At 37.1% G+C, this 14949-nt stretch overlaps 2 protein-coding genes across 3 annotated transcripts in view; both read left to right on the forward strand.

Annotated features, from left to right (window-relative positions):
• emc10 (ER membrane protein complex subunit 10) overlaps nucleotides 1–4481 on the forward strand; it is a 6702-nt gene extending 2221 nt beyond the window's left edge. Inside the window, exons 4-8 of one of the 2 annotated variants that reach the window (XM_016540134.1) lie at nucleotides 720–833; nucleotides 2150–2334; nucleotides 2791–2884; nucleotides 3463–3565; nucleotides 4162–4240. In XM_016540134.1, the coding sequence (XP_016395620.1) occupies nucleotides 720–833; nucleotides 2150–2334; nucleotides 2791–2884; nucleotides 3463–3549 (480 nt within the window). In that variant the 3' untranslated portion in view covers nucleotides 3550–3565; nucleotides 4162–4240. Of the gene's footprint in view, nucleotides 1–719; nucleotides 834–2149; nucleotides 2335–2790; nucleotides 2885–3462; nucleotides 3566–4161 lie in introns of both variants that reach the window. The other variant, XM_016540133.1, reaches the window with a different exon arrangement.
• A 4214-nt stretch (nucleotides 4482–8695) lies between these two features.
• The window catches only part of LOC107729506 (stonustoxin subunit beta-like), a 13002-nt gene continuing 6748 nt past the window's right edge, over nucleotides 8696–14949 (forward strand). The window contains exon 1 of the mRNA XM_016540045.1: nucleotides 8696–8814. Coding sequence (XP_016395531.1) covers nucleotides 8760–8814 — 55 coding nt within the window. The 5' untranslated portion in view covers nucleotides 8696–8759. The remainder of the gene's footprint in view (nucleotides 8815–14949) is intronic.

Raw genomic sequence — 14949 nt, forward strand, 5'->3', positions numbered from 1 at the left:
GAAAATGGCAGATCATGGAAATAAATGTTAAGTTCCAGGCTGAGCAGGGGATGTGAAGTGCAGGGATGGGTTGGTGTCTGTATTCAGAAAGGCACGGAAAACAAATAACGCGTTCTAATAAAATAACACGAGCCACTAAAGGGACATGGTTAGCTGCAAATCTCGCAAGTGAAAGTAAAAAGCCATCGTGCATTCAGCTTCAATGCCACGCATATTAATAGCGCCTCCCTAATGCCCGCATTTTATATACAGTATAATTACCCAACGATATAACTGCGAGAGACAGTATTGAAATATATATTTTCCCTGTGTTTCCTTCCTGCTGTGTGAGCTACTGAAATGAGCCGCACTGTGAAACAGCTAATCAGAGCAGAGCTCAACGTTGAGCCGCACTGTGAAACAGCCAATCAGAGCAGAGCTCAACATTGAGCTGCACTGTGAAACAGCCAATCAGAGCAGAGCTCAACATTATGATTCATGATGACCCTTACAAATAAGGTAAAAACAGACCGTTTCATTCTAGGGACAAATCTTAGGGTTGTAAATGGACATGTAAAAACTTTTCTGGAGATTTTTTTGCCCTTACCTAAGCCACATACCTTCTATTTTAGTATCAGAGAGCAATTTAAAATATTGTATCAATGCATTCTATGGCACCTTTAAGCGTATCTGCTGTCTCTCTGGTATTATTATAGTTTTTCTCTGTCTGTGTCCTTCAGGATGTGGCAGCAGTTGACGGTCTGTACAGGATTCGAGTGCCTAGAGTCTCTCTACAGGTGGATCGACAGACAGAGAGACAGTCTGAAGGTTACCTTACTACATTCGTTAGAGCCGTAAGTCAACCTCCTGCAAATACCAACATTAGATATATTTAATTACAAATATTTGAGTGTGTGTGTATATATCCTCATTTGTAAGTCGCTTTGGATAAAAGAGTCTGCTAAATGGCTAAATGTAAATGTAAATATTAGTGCTGTCAAACGTTTAATCGCATCCAAAATAAAAGTTTTGGTTTACATAATATGTGTTTGTGTGCTGTGTATATTTATTATGAATATATAGATGCACACACATACAGCATATATTTAGAAAATATTTACATGTGTTTACATGGCTTTGAGGCTTTCCTCCTCACCAACGACATTAAACACCGTGTCTACACCGGACGCGAGTGGCAAAATACAGTAGAACCATTATAATCAGTGACGCTGTGTACACTGGATGCGACGCGACAAAACCCGACATTAAACTGATGCCTTGTTCTATTTATGACGTACTGACACAAAGTTAATATGATTTGCAACGGTCGCTTTGTCGCGTCCAGTGTAGAGCTGTTGCGGCGCGACGCGACAACTGTAGCGTCCGGTATAGACACAGTGAGTGAAGCCGAGAGCACGATATGCCTTGTCATTAGGGATGTAACGATTCACTCAACTCACGATTCGATTCGATTCACGATTTTGATTTCACGATTCGATTCGATTCGCGATTATTGTAATTTTTTTGCCGATGGGTGTGTCATCAAAGTACTGCCGGAGCTATAAGAGAGCGCGGACGTCTCAATATGCTTTCTCTCGCTGTACTTTGATGTCAAAGGCTACACCGATCGATCTTCAAGTGAAACACACCTCTTTACTCTCGCGTGTCACGTGACTGAGTCTAATCGCAGTCTCTGCGATTGAAAAATCGTGTTTTTTCATATCGCGATATTATCGCAAATGCAATTAATCGTTCAGCCCTACTATCTATTCATCAAAGCAACATGAAAAATGTGCACGTTTCCACAGAAATATTAGCATTGCATATTAGCATTGATAACATTGATAATGATTTTTTTTTTTAAATGTGTCTTGAGTACCAAATCCACATATTAGTATGATTTCTGAAGGATCATGTGACACTGAAGAATGATGAATAAATTCCATCACAAGAATAAATGACATTTAAAAACGTTGAAATAGAAAATAATTGTAAATTAGAGTATTTTACAATATTAATGTTTTTACTGTATTTCGCAGCCTTGGTGAGCATAAGAGATGAGCTGTAGTGTGTGTATAAATGTAAATGCAGATATTTTTATATAGTATGTATGCAAAATCCTAAAGTTGGACATTTTTAGCTATAAATCTTGTCTTGCTTTTCTCCCAAGTGCTCTCTGGTGGAGTCCCACCTCAGTGATGTCATCACCCTTCACACTGATGTCAGCGGATATATCATTGGCATTTCCATAGTAACAATCCCTGGGTCATGTCGTGGGATAGAGGTGGAGGATGAGGTTGACCTGGAAGTCTTTAACTCAACAATAAGTGTCGTGGCGCCAGTCACTGCACCTGCGTGAGTACAAACACACACACACTTGCATATGTGGTTTTACGGGGACTCTCCATAGGCCTAATGGTTTTTATACTGTACAAACTGTATTTTCTATCACCCTACACCAACCCTACACCTAAACCTACCCCTCACAGAAAACTACTGGCAATTTTGCATTTCATAAAACACCGTTTTGTATGTTTTCTAAGCCTTTTGTTTTACGGGGACACAGGAAGTGTCCTCATAAACCATGTTTACGTTGTAGTACCCATGTCATTATACACATTTGTGTCCTCATAAACCATACATACCAGTGCACAAATACACACACTCTCTCTCTCAGACTGCTACTTCTGATACTTTTTTTTGATTCCAAGGCCCCCTTTGTCCTTAATAGAGTAGGTAAACACTACACTCACAAATTGCATTGTCTGCATATGTTATTATCAGCTGTTTGTCTCTTTGGCTCTGATTTAGACCTGAAACAGCACCCTACATTGAGAGGATGGAACAGGAAATGGAAAAGAAAGGCAAAAACCCACAAGAGCAGAAATCCTTCTTTGCCAAATATGTAAGTATTTTTATTTTTTCAGTATGACGTGTCGCATTACTGTTTTGCCAGTCTTTACTTTGGGTTTCTGTTAAGTTCACACAAATAATTATGTTTGCATTTGACTAATTATTAATGTGATAATTTTTCGCACCTACGGTATCTAGGTAGTAAAAGTGCGAAACATTTTGTGTTATTACATTAATCTCCTCTCATCCTTTATTTCACCTCCTGTCCAAATGGCCTCCATTCCTGCTAACAGTTTTTTGCTCTACTGTGTCTCTTTAGAATTAGCATATTTTTGTGTTTGATTAGCAGTTTGTGTTGTGGAACAAGTGGACTGCAGTGCCTAAGCTGACCGTTACTAGGCCTATGTTTTTGGGTGTTGTATTTTGAGCTAACCGTTATTGCATTTGCTGCTCTGCTCCGTGTTGAAGCTGCTGGTCCGTTCCGCCCAGTCCTGAATACGCCTACCAGTACTAATGTCCCTCTTTGTGACTGATCTCTTAATTCTCCAGCAGCATGTGTCGTGCTCGGCTGTTCTGCATTCACTGTGCTGTGTCTGTGTTGACTTTGTGCCGGTCTGTGCTGTGTTCCAGTGGTATTTGATTCTGGGAGGTGCAGTGTTCCTCATGGCCACCAGTTCAGCACAGACCCCACCAGGGGGCGCCAGAGAGCAGAGCTGATTTCCATTCATTTCAAGTACTGAAATCTCATTTTAGCCTACTTGGTTAGTCTGTCACTCCAGCTGCATTTCTCAATGTTGTGTGTGTATATGGGCCAGCACACGCACCCACATACATTCAAACTCAAATCCTCTGATCCTTCCTCTGTTTCAGCTTGGTGTTCAGTTGTTTGTGTGTTTCATTATGCTTTTTTGTGTACTTTTCCTGCTGGGTCATGACCAGATCAGTGGTGTTTTGATTAAATAGGTGCCTCACAATCAGGTTGGCCGGTAATTTTAGCAGGGGATTGTCGTCTCAAGCTCAGAGATGTTCATGACCCACGCTGCTTGCTTCACTCTTTCCTGTTTTTTCAGTCTCATTTCTCCTGATTTCTCCCTGCCAGTGGAAAGTCATTTGTGAGAAGCAGTAAGTGGTGGAGGTTGGACAGTGAGAGAGCAAGGAAGGATGAAACTGAAAATTATTTGCTTGGGGAAACCAATTAATTCAATGGCTTGTAATTGTCCTGCACCTAATCATTGGCTCTGGAGAGGAACCGTCATGTGTTGCATTTTAAACTGTGTACAAATGTGTTAAAACTTTCTGTTGTGTTTTTCTTTTCTCTTTCCTCAACAGTGGATGTATATTGTCCCTCTCGTTCTTTTCCTGATGATGTCTGGAGCTCAGGATCAGTCTGGAGGCGGAGCTGGAGGTGGGGCGGCCAATGGCGGAGGACGATGATTCCCATGGCAACAAAGACTCCTGTGTTGTACATAATAATTTAAAGCAGATTTTGAGTTCAATGACGTGCATAATGACACATACATTTACAAACGAAGGATCGTTCTAGAGAGATAATGATTGAAAAACTTAACTTATAACTGCATTGTTGGATTGCGTTTTTACTACTGATTTAATAAAATAATTTGATGACCGTTGTTGTCAGCATGGTTATTTACTACAAGTCATGCCATTCATAAATAATACAGGCATTTTGAAACCGGTGATCAGTGGATGATGGAGAGCTTTAAAAGTTCATCTCTTCATTCTCTTATATGTAGCTCTTAGACTTGTTTCTTGGCCCAGTGCCATTTGAGCTAGTTTGTTTTGAATCATGTTGATGCTGGTAATACCACTCCTCTCTGCACCTTGATGCCATAAATAACTAGTCATCTACTGTAAACCAAATGTCTCTTCATCATGGTTATGGTACTAAACTAATATAAACTACTGAAAATTCAGTCATTAGCTTTGCAAAATCAAGCAGCAAAACAAGCTGTTTTGTACAGCTAAAAAGCCAGTGGAAGCCAATGACACCGGAAGCCAGACCCATAAAATGTACATATTACTGCATCCGCTCTTACAGTGAAAATAAGGTGGATACTGCTCTTTAAATCCTGATTGCCTGAGACTGATGTATTGAGCTTGACATTTTATTTTAAATAAACCGTTTGAAAGTGAAGTTACAATTTATATAAGGCCTATAATTACTAAGTTTGGGGTCAGTAAGATTTTTTTTAAAGAAATTAATACTTCAATACTTAATACTATTCAGCAAGGATGCATTGCACTGATCAAAAGTGACAGTTTATTTTGTTACAAAAGATTTCTATTTCATAAATGCTGGTTATTTGAACTTTGTTTTTATCAAAGAATCTTAGAAACAATGCATTACTATTTCCACACACACAAAAAAATGAGCGGCACAACTTTTTTCAACTTTTTTTGAGCAGCAAATCATCAGCATATTAGTATGATTTCTGAAGGATCATGTGGCACTGGAGAGTGCAGTAATGGCTGCTTTGCCATCACAGGAATAAATTACATTTGACAATATATTCAAATAGAAAACCGAGTAGGATAAGAGCTTAAAATGGAAGGTAGGTTACCAGCAAATCTATAAAAAAAAACATTTCAGTTAAAATTAGTTTGACTTTGAAACATTATTTATTTAGTATTAGTATAATTATAGTCCGAGGCTTTATACAAAATATTCACAGTTTTTTTATTGAGATTCAAAAAAAAAAGGCAGCTTATGGCCACAGTTGGTTGAGATTAATCGTGAAAGCTTGACCTTTGACAGACATGGCTTTTCGAGATTTTACCCATCCTGCTTCATAAGATGTTGCTAATCATACAGCTATTAGTGTGTGTTCTGTAAACAGAAGCGAACTTGGGGAGAGAATGTTCTAGACCGGCTCCCGCAGACCTGTGGCTATCTTTGTCAGCTGTCAGTCATTCTCAGCTCGTGGGTCTGTTTGTCTTGGGCCCGTTCATGTGCAGCTTTGGCAGTGTGTGGTAAATCTGGATCTTACGAGGCTCAGCGCCGACAACACTCTCTTGTGTTCCCCTAAACCCTTAACCACACCGCCCACCCGTGTTCTCTGAAAGATTTTGTAGTCCCATGCAGCAGGACATCTACAAGTCAATGACCTCAAGCAATCACTGTTTCAGGCCAAAGTCAATGTCACGGATAAACTCTAAAGCAAGGAGGAGAGAGCTTGAATTAATTTCAAAGTCATTTGGAAGTAAAAGGATCTGCTGGTATGTGAAGGTCTGGCACCTTTGTGCTTACAGGCCTCTGTAAACAGCTCTGGTGGGCTAAAATGTAGCAGGTCAAAGGACAACGCAGCAGGAGATGTTGATTCATTTCTACCGCTTTAGCTGTGTTAAGCTAATTAGAAGTAATAAAGTGTACATCTGACTTTACAAATCTCAAACGTTTATCCCTCATTTTTGGTGTGAGCTAACTCGGGATTTTCTTTGCATAGAGATCCAATTCAGTGTAAAAGTATCATCGCAGCTCTGATGAATGTGTGGATGCCAAGAAGCACATGGTTGAAACTGAGACAGAACAGAGGTGTGTGTGCCACAGTCAGGGGTGTGAAGTAACGAATTACAAATACTCACGTTACAGTAATTAAGTAGTTTTTATCAGTAATTGTACTTTTTTGAGTAGTTTAAAAATTGTGTACTTTTACTTTTACTTGAGTATATTTTTTCAGTACTCTTTCCACCACTGGCCACAGTAAGTGCATTTCTTTCTCGCTCACTCTGTCGCTCTTCACCTGCTGCTGTATTTTTCCAAACCCACACAGAAAGACTGAAAAAGCACAAATAAGTGAAACAGACACAATATGACATGCGAGTTTTACTTAATTAGTATTGTGTTTAGGACACCAAACATCTCCAAAATAAGACTGAAATTTTAATGTTTTTCAAGAGATTGTGTGTGTCACTTGCTGAGCCTGTCCTAACATCTGATTCTCAAACCCAATCCACTTCATTTGTGTCCACAAGAAGAATTGCATGACATATGAGACTACCGCAATACATATTGCAGGAAAAGGAAACAGAAACCTCTGTTTTGGAGAGACCTCTGTCAGTGGACAGTCATAAATCTCACATCCTCTCACTATGTGACCAGTTGTGTCACAATTACTACCTGTTACTCAGAGTAAACCTGCCAGGGATGCCAGTGTGATATCTATCTATCTATCTTTCTATCTATCTATCTGTATGTATGTATGTATGTATTATTATTTAAATTATATTTAATATTATATATAATAATACAAAATATCTATCTATCTGTATGTATGTATGTATGTATTATTATTTAAATTATATTTAATATTATATATAATAATACAAAATATCTATCTATCTGTATGTATGTATGTATGTATTATTATTTAAATTATATTTAATATTATATATAATATAATACAAAATATCTGTCTATCTATCTATCTATCTTTCTATCTATCTATCTATATTACATTTATAACATTTGTGGTATTATTATTATTGTTATGATTACTATTATCACTGCACATAATTTGCGTAATGTTTTAGTCTGTTATGCATAAATCACAGGTAACTAGCATCAAACAACTGAAATAAGCAATGCAGATATACTGTATATAGTCTGGTTTAATTTATAGCACACAAACAGTGTCAAACTATGTGCAGGTTAGCCTACAAATCATTGTCATTCCGCCGATGCTATTTCGGAGGGAGGCATGGTTAGGATGTCTCTCTTAAAACGTCCTATACATTCACATACCCACACAATGCTCTGTATTTTAGCTAAACATAGCGTACAGTTGCCACCTATTAAAATTCCACCGCCTAACTTACAAGTCTTCAAAGCGTGAAGAGCTAATGAAACAGAGCGCTCCGTGGAAGGGAAGCTGTTTCTCATTATAACGGTAAAGAGAGAACAGAGGTGCTAAGAGGAAGAGTGGGAAAAGAATGAGTGTCTGAGGGACGAGGAATACACCCGTCTCGTTTATCAGGAATGAAGACAGGCCAGATACTGACATAATCGACAGTCTGCTTTCAAGCATTAAAGAATCACCGTGTGATTTAAGACTCAGAGCTTTGAGATGAAGAAACGTCTCTCATTACTGAGTGATAATGTCTTGTAATACAGTTCAGCGGATCCATTTCAGATTAGTACAGCTTTGCTGTTTTTCCAATCCGTCCGTTTGATTAAGAAATTGATGCTATTGTCATTTTGGGAGGCATCATGAGCTTTGACATGAGGTTTGCTGCAACTATACTCGCAGATTCTGTAAATCATTCAATCAAGGTGTTTTTTATGAGGTAAGATTAGTCTAAAATAATAGGCTCCCTTCTGATATATTTGTAAAGTCAAAATGTTCTGATACCTCACTATTAGCAAAGTTGCTGTGGATAACATTTCCCACAATGTAAACAAAAAATTGTGTTTATCCTTGTAAACAAAAAATTGTGTTTATCCTTGGGCTGCATGTGAAGATGTCCTTCAGACGTGACAGTAATGTGAGTGCAATGTCAGACCCCCTGCTGAACTCTGAGGTCAAAGAACCCATTCTGTCTTCTTCTGGTATAAACAAACTCTCAATGTTTTGTACTAAACACTTTTCAGTTGAATAAGCTACAATGTCCTTCTATTTTGCACTCTGCACCTAGTATCAGTTCATCATGGCATTGCATATCTAGATTTATAATCATAACTGTATATGTGTGTGGTCCTACTGTATATCCTTTTATTGACTCATTTGATGGTAACATGTGAGTACTTTAGGTAACAGGATGGACCTCATGATCAGCACCTCGACCACCCACAGACCCCCTCCCCTCCCCTTCGGCAATGTCTTTTCCTCCCCCTTTTTCACAGAGTTAATAAGAAGGGAACCCAGAGACAGAGAGACTCAAGAGTCGAAAGACACTCATCCAGCCCTGCAATGCCCAGTAGTACCCCAAGCACCAACGGAATCATGCCTGAAGTAAAGAAAGCAGGTAAGGGCTGCTCTCATTGCCTCACCTTTATCAGTTCATTATCAGCAGAACAGGCTCACCTGTGTGCCAGGACGCATTCATTGTTGCTAAGATCTGTAACTTGCTACCAATGCATCATTGGATGTTGCTTTATATTTTTAATAATCTAGCACTGACAAATAAATAAGTAAAACTTCAGCATCTTTTAAAACAGTTATTATGCATTTGTAACTTTTGCAAAGATATACAAGGAAGGCGATACAATTGGCAGAGAAAACTGACATCGTAAGAATAATAAAATAAAAATAAAATAGTACATGGAAATAATAAAAAAAGGAATTGCAAAATAAAACATAATACATAGAAAAATAGCAAATCTATGTAAGGGGAAAAAAATTAAGTTGTCTGATGAAAAGCCCTAGAGAACAAAGTCTGTGGTTATGGTATTATTATATTTATTTAAAATAAGTAATATAAATGACAAGGTAAAATGGACATTAAAACAACTTCATTTTACAATTTAAATTTTTTTTATTTTTATAAATATATTTTATTTATTTATAAAAAATATTATTATTATATTTTATAAGCATTTTTATTGAATTTAATTTTTATAAATATTTTGTTGTATGTATAAATATAAATATTTTGATTTTTATAAATAGTTTATATAATAGTTTTTCTCATTGTCATCTTGGTATATCGCAAAATAAAAATCACAGCAGCAATAGTAGATATGAATGCATGCTGCTTGTGGTACTGAAACAGACTGACATGTACAATTGGAAAATATTGTGTGTGTGTGTGTGTGTGTGTGTGTGTCTAAAATGTAAGAAATAATTAATCTCATGGTATGCACCTGGTGATGCAACCAGACATCTTTCTAGACACTTTAAACCCAGTCTACGTGCTTAAGACCTGCAGTATTTACAGTGCTGGTGACAGTACACAAACTAAAAGTGTCACCACAATGCTGACTTGATGGAGGGTTATTCTGACAGTTTGTGTGAGTTGCATATTCTCTGACACAGCCCAGATCAAAGGTACACAGGAAAGACTAATGGGCGACATCATGAGAAGAGGGCACCTTGAACATTATTGTCATACTGTTACTCTCCAGGCTCTTGTGCACAGCTTAACATCACACAGGAAAATAATAATAGTCTTTACAGTCACAAAGAGTTTAGCAGCTGTTCTACTCAATCTATTGACAACAAATTATTATAAGAGGAGGGATGGCCATACAAGACCTTGTACACTCCCTCGAGCCTGCATATATTTTAAGGTAAGCATGTTGTCAAAAATCCTCTAGACTTACATACTATTTTAAGTACTTTAAAGAGGTCAAATGCAAACATATGTACACATATGGAAGGCGTTATAGCTGTGCTTTACTCAGCATTTATATATACTAGAAATGTATATTGTGTATGCCCATCACTACAAGGAAATCATTGCATATTTTAAAATGTTTCCAAATTCAATATCACACAGTAAGATTGAAATATAAGTGAAATGACCAGCATTCATCAGATGAATCTTCTTTCAGGTGTTAATATAGTTGCATGGTACCTCTTTCACCCTTCTACTTTCACATGTCGCCCTCATCTGTCATCTCAACAACTCTCTCTGCTTCTCTCTCACTCTCGCTCTCAATTTCATTTTCAATTTTAGTTGTTTTTTAATTTGAACATTTTTATTTTTCATTTGTAATATTAATTTTTTCATAAAAATATTATTTGTAATATTCACGTAAATTAAAACAATAGCCTATAGCAATAATATAATATAATATAATATAATATAATATAATATAATATGTTAGGGCTGGGTAAAAAAAAAGATCGATATCTCGATTATGATCGATTCTCATTTTTACGAAACGATATCGATTCTTAAATCCCAAGAATCGATTAGTCTAGCCTGTTTTCAGTTAATGGATGGCATTAGTGATGGGAAGTTCGGATCATTTTACCGACTCGGACCTTTGATTCTCGTTCAGCAAAATGAACGAATCTTTTTTCGATTCGTTCAAAACGAACGAATCGTTCAAGAACGACCCAACACTAGATGGCATATTGAAGGGCACCTCCCATCCAATAAATCGCAATAAGCATTGTGCTTTGATACTTTTAATATGAAACAAAGTCTCAGATTTCAAACTATGTTCATTGTATTGCAGTATTCAAACAATAAATGCCGTTTTGGCGCTGTTAATGTGGAGTGATCGCTGTAATCGCTCAATCAGTGTTTCAGCCGCGCAAGACGTCAATATAACGGCTTGTAAACAATGTCACGTAACGTCACATTTACCTCAGAAAAACATATTCGGTGACCATAAACTCATTAGTCAGCTAGAAAAATAAACTGTAGAGAGGAGCATTTTGCTAAATATATGCACCATTTAATATATTCATTATAACTTTTACTTTTCTTCAATGTTTAATTTATAGTTTTTAATGACAGCCACCATTTAAATGTTTATATTTAAAAAACGAATTGAAGTAGAAATATTATTATGTAATTGTAACTTTTATTATAAAAATTTAAGCATTTGTATAGCCTAAAAAATCAGTCAGTTTTAACCTTCAATAGTATAGTGATGTAGTACCAACTGACTCTCATGTATATTTTACATGATAAAAAATATATGTTTTTTCTCCTTGTTAGGACCCTCTTGCACCTCATTAAAAGATGAAAAGAGGCCCCTACTGGTTTCTTATTAACTTATCAATAATGACATGCTGCTGCCTTGATCACAGGGGTAATGAAGTGTAATTTCACTTCATTAGTGAATGAAGTGAATGATACAACATCCTTGTTTTATTTATGCCTTCTGAGATTTAGCCAAGTTGGGTCTGATTTACTGGGCATGGCAGTGTCTGGCAAGATTAGCATGGTGCACACTGTGAGTGCGTAATTCTCAGCAATCTACGTCAGCATGGAAACCAACTCAATCACTGTTAAGAGAGATCCGATCTAACCAATATTTGAGAACGTCTCTTATCCGAGCGGGTTGAATGTCTTTCCCAGGACTGTGACGGGTCACACCTCTGAAATCTCCCTTTACAGACATGAATACTGTTTGTGCATCTGTCTGTTCATGTTATTTTCCATCGGGCCTGTTTCAAGTAAGCAATCAACAGAGGGCCAACACTCAGCATGTGGTTTTCAACACTTGGGGGGCCACAAGATCATATCCATCGCCTTCCCTTTCAATTCATCATGCCTAGCGTCTCCTTGATCCAGCCACCAAATATGAACCATACCAGCGCGCCCGTAGCATGGCAGGGGTTGGCAAGGCACGCTACGGACGTGTCCAACACAAACAGCTTGCTTTCTGCACTGTCATCAAGAGCGAAAGACACCAAAGCCCAGCAATGACCCTGAGGTCCTCTACATAACTGCTGATGCTAAAAAGAGGTGAAGTTCAAAGTTACTCAACAGCAGACGGTTGTTCCAGTTGATGTGATGCCACTTTTATTGAAAAGATGACAATGTGGTTCAGTTGACAATATTTATGCCTGGTTTCACAGACAGGGCTTAGACTAAGCCAGGATTAGGCCATAGTTCAATTAGGACATTGAAGTAATTTTTATAAACGTGCCTTAGAAAACACATTACTGGTGTGCATCTTGAGACAAAACAAAGGCACTAATATATTTTAAGATCAGTCAGTGCAAGTTTCTTTTAGTTGAAACAGCTCAGACTTACATTTTAGTCTGGGACTAGGTTTAAGCCTTGTCTGTGAAACTGGGGGTTAATGTTTAGGTTACAAATTATAATGTAGAAACAAAATATTACATGGATTTCCCACAATGCCATGCTCACGGTTTCCTCTTGGGTGAATGATCTGACCTTTTCAAACACTTGATTCACTTCAGCCCATAATCACAAAAACAAATTCTGTCAACTCACTGCAAAAATGTTTTTAATAAGTATTTTTTGTCTTATTTTCCATTAAAAATATATTCTTAAAATTAATTTACTTAAGAAGCATATTTTTTGCAAGAAAATACAACTATTTTTTAGAGAATATACATCTTTAGAGAATTATATACACAAAAATGTGAAAGCTACTTATTATTTTCATACTAATTAAAATATTTGTAAGCATAAACCTCACTAAATTTTGTTAAAATTTATGCTCAAAAAAGAAAAATACCCTAATATTTTACACAGTTTTACACAGTAAACATTAAAAATGAATTTATCTTGTTTTAAAAGTGTAGGCTCAAGAAAGGTCTGTTAATGTGAAAGAATTTTACTTTTACTTGTATTTTTCATAGGTTTTTCCCTATTTTTTTTTTTTTTTTAATATGCCTTGCATTGTGTTGTGTTTTAGGATTAAAGAAAATGTCTATAAATTTGACATAATGTCCTGACAAAAAAATTACCAGTAGCTCTTTTGTTTTTCTACTGATTTTTAGAGTGTGTTCAGAATGTATTTTGTTTTATGGAAAACAAGACAAAGATGTCAATAAATAAACTGTTTTTATTATTTGCAGTACTCATCGCCTTCTCATGTCTTCTGAATCCGCCATCAGTCTTTCACCATTATGTGTCGGTCTGGTGAAAGATGTGCGTTAACGGCTTTGTGAATGATCCCTTATTGGACATTGGGGATTTTGAAACAAGGCTTTCACCCGGACCCCCTCCATGTACCTCTTGTTTACAGCATTCTTCCAGTCATGCTCATTCTCCACCAAGTCACCACCAGGGTTGAATCTCACACCAGGGAGAAAACCTTGACTTGAAGAGCTGTCAGCATGGCTTCAGATTGCGTGTACACAGACACCACATCCGACATTTTTAGATCTTTCTGATTTGTTTTATTTTGGAGCTCTGCTTCATGACCATGGCTGTTATGCTCGACCCCTCCCTCCTGTTCTTCCTGACTCCCTCCATACCAGCCCCTATAAGGGAGAGGTCCCGAAGAGAGGGTGAAACAGGCTATGACTGATGGAGTGACCTGTCAGCAGCAGTTGCTAATCTCTAGCCCTGATTTCTTTACCACCTCAGTTCCCTTCGCTCTGTACCATCCATTCCTCTATAACTCCCTCTTTAAGTCCCAAGCATCTGATGGAGTTTATATGTGCACCAGGATTATATCTAAGGTTTCACTGCAGAAAGATTTTCTTTCTTTTCATTATTTTCCATTTGGATGAGCTTGTATCTCATAATTTCTTGATGGCCTATAAGGGTTTCCCTGTCGTAATGTGCGGAGAGCATGTGTTTCTTTCAGAAAAAAAAGGTACAAAATTGTCACTGAGTTGGTATCCTAAGGTACAAAGGCTAGAAATTACATCGTTATACCTTAGTTTACCCTAAATGGTACATATTAGTGGTTCAAAAGTACATAGTACCCAAAGTGTACATATTAGTACCTTTTGAAAGGGTATCGCTGCAGTGACAGTTTGTGCCACAGTTTGGGACAGTGTATAACACATTAAATAAAAGATTATAGGGATGATGATGTTCTCAGTGATTGTCAGCAAGATCACAAACAGCGCTGGGGGTCTTGAACAGGTGTACAGAAGTCCCCGTCCTATATGTGCAGAAACACAGCTGACCCGATCACTTAGAAGTGACCCATTATAGTGATGTCAGTCACCCCTGTCCCCTCCCACCGCCCGAACCGCGCAGCCAATCGAAAGAGAGTCTCAAGTCCAAACCGCTTTTACCATCATCGCAGGCTTGCTTAAACGTGACTGAGGAATTACTGACAGCATGACTTTTTTTTTGCTGATGGTATCTGATATCACTGAAATGTGAGACAAAATTCTTCATGGAGTACATTTCAGACTTTTTTCCCAATCAGCTGACAAAAGAACCTTACACTGAAAAAAAAAGACTTTTAATTAAAGTTAAAATATCTAAAAAATTAAACAAAAAACATTTAAACATACTGAAATAAAATATTGAAAATAAAATAGCTAAAACATGCCTTAAAAATATACTTTAAAATAAGATTTATTTGAGAAGCAACACTGGATAAGACATCAAGATGTAAGGCAAAAATACAAGTGTATAGACTTTCTAAAATTTAAAAAGTATGTCACTGCAATTAAACAAAATAGACTTGTATTTTATCCAAATATTTCAACATAAAATCTATTTTTGTAGTAAAGATACATTTAAAGATATATATATATA

This window comes from Sinocyclocheilus rhinocerous, unplaced genomic scaffold, assembly GCF_001515625.1.
Source record: "Sinocyclocheilus rhinocerous isolate Xijiao unplaced genomic scaffold, SAMN03320098_v1.1 scaffold697, whole genome shotgun sequence".
Taxonomy (NCBI): Eukaryota; Metazoa; Chordata; class Actinopteri; order Cypriniformes; family Cyprinidae; genus Sinocyclocheilus; species Sinocyclocheilus rhinocerous.